Source organism: Salmo salar, unplaced genomic scaffold (assembly GCF_965601325.2).
Source record: "Salmo salar unplaced genomic scaffold, fSalSal1 ptg000306l, whole genome shotgun sequence".
NCBI lineage: Eukaryota > Metazoa > Chordata > Actinopteri > Salmoniformes > Salmonidae > Salmo > Salmo salar.
In genome coordinates, this window is record NW_027675347.1 from 390,624 (window position 1) to 400,722 (window position 10,099).

Here is a 10,099-nt window from a genome sequence, read left to right on the forward strand (position 1 = left end):
TTGTTAGGTGAAGTTATGGGTCCTACAGTAGGTCTATGTTGTTGTTAGGTGAAGTTATGGGTCCTACAGTAGGTCTATGTTATTGTTAGGTGAAGTTATGGGTCCTACAGCAGGTCTGTTATTGTTAGGTGAAGTTATGGGTCCTACAGTAGGTCTATGTTGTTGTTAGGTGAAGTTATGGGTCCTACAGTAGGTCTATGTTGTTGTTAGGTGAAGTTATGGGTCCTACAGTAGGTCTATGTTGTTGTTATGGGTCCTACAGTAGGTCTATGTTATTGTTATGGGTCCTAGAGGACACTATGTATGTCATGCAACAACAACCAAAGTGCTTCGTTCATTACACAGGTATGATTGTTGTTAGGTGAAGTTATGGGCCAATTTGGCAAACAGTGTACAACCCCTCATTGTCAGGCTGATGGAAAAGCCAAAGAGCATTTTACTGGTTGAAGTGTTTTTTAAGTACAAAGCGGTTGATTTGCGATGACGACACAAACATTATATTAAGCAGGAAATTCAAACAAGCCTTACAATTATAATCCAAAGTAGTGTGAAATGAACTCATAAGCAACCTGGTAATGGAGGTTACTCCCCTGAGTTTTCCCCCATTCAGAATACATTGTGAAAAACTAAAATCTTTGCTCACCATTTCAGATATACTACATCCATAACTAGTGGTTTCCTCATTACCAGATATACTACATCCATAACTAGTGGTTTCCACATTACCAGATATACTACATCCATAACTAGTGGTTTCCTCATTACCAGATATACTACATCCATAACTAGTGGTTTCCTCATTAGCAGATATACTACATCCATAACTAGTGGTTTCCTCATTACCAGATATACTACATCCATAACTAGTGGTTTCCTCATTAGCAGATATACTACATCCATAACTAGTGGTTTCCTCATTACCAGATATACTACATCCATAACTAGTGGTTTCCTCATTACCAGATATACTACATCCATAACTAGTGGTTTCCTCATTACCAGATATACTACATCCATAACTAGTGGTTTCCTCATTACCAGATATACTACATCCATAACTAGTGGTTTCCTCATTACCAGATATACTACATCCATAACTAGTGGTTTCCTCATTACCAGATATACTACATCCATAACTAGTGATTTCCTCATTACCAGATATACTACATCCATAACTAGTGGTTTCCTCATTACCAGATATACTACATCCATAACTAGTGGTTTCCTCATTACCAGATATACTACATCCATAACTAGTGGTTTCCTCATTACCAGATATTCTACATCCATAACTAGTGGTTTCCTCATTACTAGATATACTACATCCATAACTAGTGGTTTCCTCATTACCAGATATACTACATCCATAACTAGTGATTTCCTCATTACCAGATATACTACATCCATAACTAGTGGTTTCCTCATTACCAGATATACTACATCCATAACTAGTGGTTTCCTCATTACCAGATATACTACATCCATAACTAGTGGTTTCCTCATTACCAGATATTCTACATCCATAACTAGTGGTTTCCTCATTACTAGATATACTACATCCATAACTAGTGGTTTCCTCATTACCAGATATACTACATCCATAACTAGCGGTTTCCTCATTAGCAGGGAGGAGTTTATGCAATCAAATTGTGTGTGCATCGCCCTCGTGCCGCAATTTTAGCAAATACAGAAAGGGGCCTATATTGGAGACCAAAAGTCGTCTGGCACACTGCTTCGAGTTTCAATAACTTTAACTTATTTCTAGCCTACCATCATCGATTTTACTACTAATGTGAAAACAAGACAAAATATGACTATTCTAGCTCATTTTAAGACAATTGTCAAATAATTTTAACATTCATTACAGATGTCAATTGTTGTACAACATCATGGCTGCGCTGTTGGCATCACCTTTTACAGTGGATTACCGCTGTTGTGGGCCTTTAATCATCTGTCTGACTTTGTTGTTCACACAGGGGAGATATGGGACTATTGTGGATCCTCTGGGGAGCCTCAACAACCTCTTGATGCTGAAGAGGCAGAGAAGAGTCTCTCCAGATCAGAACACCTCAATAAACACCTGCAGAGACCCACAGGGAAGAGAACTCACTGCTGCTCTGACTGTGGGAAGAGATTCACCTCCTCATCAGGCATTAAAATTCATCAGAGAATCCACACAGGAGAGAAGCCTTATAGCTGTGGTCAATGTGGGAAGGGTTTTGCAGCATCTAGCTATCTTACTCTACACCAGAGAACACACACAGGAGAGAAATCTTATAGCTGTGGTCAATGTGGGAAGAGTTTTAGTCAATCTGGCCATCTGACAGTGCACCAGAGAATACACACAGGAGAGAAATCTTATAGCTGTAATCAATGTGGGAAGAGTTTTACTACATCTGGCCAGCTGACTTTACACCAGAGAACGCACACAGGAGAGAAACCTTATAGCTGTGATCAATGTGGGAAGAGTTTTACTAGATCTGACCATCTGACTTTACACCAGAGAACGCACACAGGAGAGAAACCGTATAGCTGTGGTCAATGTGGGAAGGGTTTTGCTGCATCTACCTATCTTACTCTACACCAGAGAATACACACAGGAGAGAAATCTTATAGCTGTGGTCAATGTGGGAAGAGTTTTAGTCAATCTGGCCATCTGACAGTGCACCAGAGAACGCACACAGGAGAGAAATCTTATAGCTGTGATCAATGTGGGAAGAGTTTTACTAGATCTGACCATCTGACTTTACATCAGAGAACGCACACAGGAGAGAAACCGTATAGCTGTGGTCAATGTGGGAAGAGTTTTGTTAAATCTAGCCAGCTGACAGTACACCAGAGAACACACACAGGAGAGAAACTCTATAGCTGTGGTCAGTGTGGGAAGAGTTTTACTGAGTCTGGTGGTCTGACTAAACACCAGAGAACACACACAGGAGAGAAACCTCATATCTGTGACCAGAGATAATCTGATAAAAAAAATCTCTGATCAAATATCAGAAAATACATACATGAAGAAGTTGTTTCATGATATCTATGAATTAATGTCACAATGTAGAAAGTTTTAACATTGTAGTAGGAGTATTTTAATGATGTCACAATGTAGAACCCTAAACGTTTGTCCCCTGTTCTATTGATTTCAACATGATATGGATATTAGCCTCAGGGGGAAAATCCAGGCTCTGAAATGGAAGAGTTACTATTTATGTGATTTAACAAAAAATGACTAACAAAAAAAGAGTTGTGTTACACTTACCACGTTGGTGACCCACTTGAATCAAAATGCAACACTTCAAAATGTAGCTAGCAGCTTTCTACAAGTTGTCCTCTGACCAGGGATGTACACATTACTCCCAGATTCCATGTGGTTTTTCAGCTGTTCGTTTTAACAGGATGTGCAACCTCATGTCCCTCCTCTTGCATAATTGATTTCAACATGATATCGATGAGTGATGACAAATAAGTTCCTTTGTTTAGCGACCCCTACATTTAAATGTATCACTCCAAAATGTAGCTGACTGTCTTCTGCAGGTTGTCCTCTAACCAGTGAGGTAAAATATATCTCCCATTTCCATGTGTTTTTTAGTTGTGTTAGTTTCAACAGCACGTACAACCTGATTTCCCCCCTAATCGATATCAGTGATTTATTGCTACTTGTCAAAACAACAGCGTTTCTGGTGCAGTTTATAAGGTGCTTGTTTTAAAAAATACAAGTAATATGATTATTGTGGCAGATGTTTGTGTATATAGCACATGTTATGTTTAGGTTTTCAATTCATCCCAAACTGTTTCTGCTTATTGGTTATTGATTTGGACACGTTTAAACTGTGTTTTGACATTGGGGATATCCCACCTAGCAACATGTAATTGAAAAGACGTTGAAAATATGACTATGCCAAGTTTTTTCAGTGACTTGAAAACAACTTAATTTCAACTTTAGTTGCAGGTAGCCTAGTGGTTAGAGCGTTGGGCCGTCATTGTAAATCAGAATTTGTTCATAACTGACTTATTGACAATTATTGCCTACCGGGGAACAGAGGGTTAACTGCCATGTTCAGGTGCAGAACGACAGATTTACCTTGTCAGCTCGCGATTCAATCCAGCAACCTTTCGGTTACTGTTAAATGAAGGTTAAAATAAAGAAATAAATACACATGGACGCAGTATAATCATTTGGTCTGTAATCAATTTTATTAACAATCCTACATCACTCCAGTATTTCTTCACAACATTCAAGCGTTAATTGTCTTTATTCCACTACTGAAGAATCATGTCTCACATCACCTCATATTTCAAACATTCAGCCTGACAAAATATACGTTTTATTATTCCATGCCTCACCATTAAGTTAATTATTGCCAATACATATTAACCAAGGGGTGTACATTTGATCACAATTTATTTGGACTTTTTCCGTATTGGAGATGAGTTTTGTTTGGGCTCGTTCCAAGTGGACCAGAGTTCTAGAAGCTAGTGAGTTTTAGGAAGACGAGAGTTCTAGAAGCTAGTGAGTTTTAGGAAGACGAGAGTTCTAGAAGCTAGTGAGTTTTAGGATTCTATAGAAAGAAGAGAAAAAGGAGAAAAAAATATTTCAATTGTATATTATTATTTAGAAATACGTGTGTTTTTCTTGTTTTTAATTGTTGACAGGAGGTGAAGCATTTTAGTTGATTTTAATATGAAATGGAAGTTGTTTTCTGTTGGTGGTGAGCAAACTTGTCCAACAAAAATATAGGATATATTTGTTGTCTTAAGGTGTTACAGGCTTTGGTTTTTCCATTTATGTTTTGAGGTTGGACTTTAGTACGTCTAGCTCGTTAGCACGTATAGCTCGTTAGCACGTCTAGCCCGTTAGCACGTATGGCCCGTTAGCACGTCTAGCTCGTTAGCACGTCTGGCTCGTTAGCACGTCTAGCTCGTTAGCACGTCTAGCTCCGTCAGCGCGTCTAGCTCGTTAGCGCGTCTAGCTCGTTAGCACGTCTAGCTCGTTAGCGCGTCTAGCTCGTTAGCACGTCTAGCGCGTTAGCACGTCTAGCTCGTTAGCCCGTCTAGCTCGTTAGCACGTAGGACGCACTGATTGGTGTCACCTCGTTAGTCAGTATGTGTTACACCTGTGCTGGCTTGTCCATCTCATTAGTGGGAAGGTGTTTCACCTGAGCTGGTCCAGGTTCTATTTAAGAGTGTCTGGCCCAGTGCTCCAGTTGTCTTGATACATGTGGAGAGTCAACACCTTTAGTTGCTCCACCTTTTTGGTTTGCTTCCTGTCTTTAAGTTTGGTGTGGGTTTTTCTTTTGTTTTCCTCTTCTTGGGCAGATTTAGTGGGTCTCATGGTGGGTGTCTTTTAGATCCCAGTTGTTGTTACTAGTCAACTTTCAGTGGACACCCCCATAGTGTCTTTCAAAACCCCTCCTAAAAAACAAGTTATATTTTGGGTTGGATGTTGCATCCAATTAATATTTTAGTCAATGTCATTTCCTTAGAATGTTCATTAGTCTTTCAGTTGTTAGTCTTCTGTTTGTTGTGTTCTAAATATTTTCATTTTTATTTATTTTTTCCTGTGAAGCCATTGTGTTGCATCCGTGTCTGAAATGTGCTGTATAAATAAAACTTAATTTGATTTCAACAAATGAACCCAATGACTGACCAATCAACAAACTCTTGGTCCCTCTTAGTATGAAAAACAGTATCAATCCCACTTTTCCAGCCTGCTGAAGGCGTGGTGGAGTGGTAAACACCACCCCCGGCTCTACCAGGGGCTTGAGGTGGTCTCCCACAGCTCTGCTTATGTCATGTTCTGTGGCCTTGCTGTTCCATTTCTTGACTGCCCCTGCAACACAGAAACACATTTAGTCATATTATATAAAACACAGAGCCGGTTTCACATAGAAGGCTTAAGCTTAGTCCCAGACTAAAATGCTTGTTTGAGCTGTCTTAACTCAAAGCGACTTGCACAGACTTATCTTAAAATAGTCGTAGATTTAGACTGTTCTGGACAAATCAAAGGCGATTGCAAGAGGGAGGATTAGAGCTACTCCAGGACTAAATGGAAGATTAAATGAATCTTTCAAAGAGGCAGGTTTAACTTCTACTTAGTGCTGTTTGTGAGGGAGCCTGGATGATGTGGAATGTCTAAAGGAAGACCAGCATGCACTACAGAGGCCAGACCAGTACTTGTGGATAGGAGGAATCCATTACATTACCTTGAGACCGCTTTCTTATGTACAAAGAAAATGCATTGGAGATTATATCTCTGCTTGAGCCTAGACTTTCCTCTCTGTCTCAAAGAGGAAGGCCTTCACCCAATTCTCTCCAAGTTCTGATCACTGTGAGGTTTTTGGCATCTGGAATCTTTCATTGTGAAACTGGTGATTTGTGTCGGTGCCAGTGAAGCAACTGTGTGTTTAATAGTTCACAAAGTCTGCAGGAGGAGTCTTTACATCTAGTTTCCTGATGCTGCTGGTCAAGCCAACTATAAAGTCTGCAGGAGGAGTCTTTACATCTAGTTTCCTGATGCTGCTGGCCAAGCCAACTATAAAGTCTGCAGGAGGAGTCTTTACATCTAGTTTCCTGATGCTGCTGGTCAAGCCAACTATAAAGTCTGCAGGAGGAGTCTTTACATCTAGTTTCCTGATGCTGCTGGCCAAGCCAACTATAAAGTCTGCAGGAGGAGTCTTTACATCTAGTTTCCTGATGCTGCTGGCCAAGCCAACTATAAAGTCTGCAGGAGGAGTCTTTACATCTAGTTTCCTGATGCTGCTGGTCAAGCCAACTATAAAGTCTGCAGGAGGAGTCTTTACATCTAGTTTCCTGATGCTGCTGGCCAAGCCAACTATAAAGTCTGCAGGAGGAGTCTTTACATCTAGTTTCCTGATGCTGCTGGTCAAGCCAACTATAAAGTCTGCAGGAGGAGTCTTTACATCTAGTTTCCTGATGCTGCTGGTCAAGCCAACTATAAAGTCTGCAGGAGGAGTCTTTACATCTAGTTTCCTGATGCTGCTGGTCAAGCCAACTATAAAGTCTGCAGGAGGAGTCTTTACATCTAGTTTCCTGATGCTGCTGGTCAAGCCAACTATAAAGTCTGCAGGAGGAGTCTTTACATCTAGTTTCCTGATGCTGCTGGCCAAGCCAACTATAAAGTGCAATATGAATATCTGAATGTGGGCAGCTCCCAGGAGTGATTGGCTGGTTAGATGGATGTCATGTTCCCATCAAGTGTCCATCAACTCCTGATGCTGCGGGGTACCGTAACCATAACAACTGGTTTTCCATCAACTCCTGATGCTGAGGGGTACCGTAACCATAACAACTGGTTTACCATCAACTCCTGATGCTGAGGGGTACCGTAACCATAACAACTGGTTTACCATCAACTCCTGATGCTGAGGAGTACCGTAACCATAACAACTGGTTTTCCATCAACTCCTGATGCTGCGGAGTACCGTAACCATAACAACTGGTTTTACATCAACTCCTGATGCTGAGGAGTACCGTAACCATAACAACTGGTTTACCATCAACTCCTGATGCGGAGGAGTACCGTAACCATAACAACTGGTTCTCCATCAACTCCTGATGCTGAGGAGTACCGTAACCATAACAACTGGTCAACCATCAATGTTCAGGGTGGATGCTAATCCTCATTTAGAGTTCTCAAACATTGTTGCCTGTTGGAAAGGTGCAACTCACCATTGAAGGATTTCCCTCAACTCTTCATTGGTCTCAGTTTCAGAGAGGACAACATAGTGGACTACTAGAGTAACTTTTTATTCACTCCAGACATAAATCCCACAACAGCTGAGCAGCAAAGATACAACAGACCTCATATCCACACGAGAGGGATGGTCCAGCGTGTGTTTGGCGTATGGAAAAATAGATTCCAGTGTTTTCGCAATACACTTGGTTTCAAGCCAAGAAGTTGCTGCAAGGTGATCATTGCTACAGCTGTGCTGCACAACTACCTGAAGCAGCATGGCTGTCCTGATCCTCCCATGATCAGCATCAAGCAGATGTACCCATGACTGTCCTGATCCTCCCATGATCAGCATCAAGCAGATGTACCCATGACTGTCCTGATCCTCCCATGATCAGCATCAAGCAGATGTTCCCATGACTGTCCTGATCCTCCCATGATCAGCATCAAGCAGATGTTCCCATGACTGTCCTGATCCTCCCATGATCAGCATCAAGCAGATGTACCCATGACTGTCCTGATCCTCCCATGATCAGCATCAAGCAGATGTTCCCATGACTGAGGCAGATGTGATTGAGGCAGATGTGTCCATGACTGAGGCAGGCAATGACCAACGAGGACTTGCACAGTTGCACAGGGAGATGCTTCACATTGCAGCACTTCAACTAGATGAGATGCATTTAAATATGGAATGTATTCATTATGGATTATTTTTGCTTTGATAATGTTTGTTCTGTACACAATTCAAATAGTGTGGAGCAAAATGAAATGAGTGACTAAACCAAGGCTGGTTTAAAATGTAGTTTGTGGTGATTAAAATACTCTCACTCATGAATATCCAAATGCCAAAACATGTATTGTTTTACATATCATATTGTTCACCATGGCTGGTCATCACTATTGTCTCATTACTGTCTCTTTGTTGGATCATACCTCTCTCTTCCAACTTCATATCCAATTCAACCTGGACAATTCTCATCTCATGTTCTTCCTTCAGATATTTCATTTTATGCTCATGGAATTCTTTGGTTAACGTTTCATGCCTGGTCATCTACTTTGTTCTCTGCTGAAAGGTGGTGGCAGCATCTTCTCTCAGGGATGTTATAGTAGATGTGGAGGGAACCCACTCACTGTGTACTGGCTCTTCCAACCTGTTCACATTACACCCTCACTGTGTGCTGGCTCTTCCAACCTGTTCACATTCCACCCTCACTGTGTACTGGCTCTTCCAACCTGTTCACATTACACCCTCACTGTGTACTGGCTCTTCCAACCTGTTCACATTACACCCTCACTGTGTGCTGGCTCTTCAAACCTGTTCACATTACACCCTCACTGTGTACTGGCTCTTCCAACCTGTTCACATTACACCCTCACTGTGTGCTGGCTCTTCAAACCTGTTGGTCATCATCTGGTATACCATCCAGAGGTTGGTCATCATCTGGTATACCATCCAGAGGTTGGTCATCATCTGATATACCATCCAGAGGTTGCTGCTGCTCTATTTTTCCAGACAGGAAGTCACTCAATGAATTGCATCAGTGTTGTCTTGTTTTGGTGGTCCACCACCAGTAGTAAATCTCTCTCTTCTGATCTCTGCTTTCTCTCTTTTTAAAGTCAGTTTAAGGTTCTTCCACAAAGTCTATAGAAGGCAGATATAATTTTATAATAGAAATCATGTCACAAAAATATGAATATGAGAAATGTGAAATCCAGATAATAATGCAGATATCTCACCTCTAGTTGTTGTTTCTTCCTGTAATCCTGATAATAATGCAGATATCTCACCTCTAGCTGTTGTTTTTTCCTGTAATCCTGATAATAATGCAGATATCTCACCTCTAGTTGTTGTTTCTTCCTGTAATCCTGATAATAATGCAGATATCTCACCTCTAGTTGTTGTTTCTTCTTGTAATCCTGATAATAATGCAGATATCTCACCTCTAGCTGTTGTTTCTTCCTGTAATCCTGATAATAATGCAGATATCTCACCTCTAGTTGTTGTTTCTTCCTGTAATCCTGATAATAATGCAGATATCTCACCTCTAGTTGTTGTTTCTTCCTGTAATCCTGATAATAATGCAGATATCTCACCTCTAGTTGTTGTTTCTTCCTGTAATCCTGATAATAATGCAGATATCTCACCTCTAGTTGTTGTTTCTTCCTGTAATCCTGATAATAATGCAGATATCTCACCTGAAGTTGTTTCTTCCTGTAATCCTGATAATAATGCAGATATCTCACCTCTAGTTGTTGTTTCTTCCTGTAATCCTGATAATAATGCAGATATCTCACCTCTAGCTGTTGTTTCTTCCTGTAATCCTGATAATAATGCAGATATCTCACCTGAAGTTGTTTCTTCCTGTAATCCTGATAATAATGCAGATATCTCACCTCTAGTTGTTGTTT

General features: G+C 40.7%; 1 protein-coding gene across 1 annotated transcript; it reads left to right on the forward strand.

Annotated features, from left to right (window-relative positions):
• Nucleotides 1-308: 308 nt before the first annotated feature.
• Nucleotides 309-4,153, forward strand: LOC145875651 (uncharacterized). Its single transcript, XM_082971489.1, has 2 exons — nucleotides 309-345; nucleotides 1,977-4,153. The coding sequence occupies exons 1-2, from the start codon at nucleotides 309-311 to the stop codon at nucleotides 2,966-2,968; spliced, it is 1,029 nt and encodes a 342-aa protein (XP_082827615.1). The 3' UTR covers nucleotides 2,969-4,153.
• Nucleotides 4,154-10,099: the final 5,946 nt, after the last annotated feature.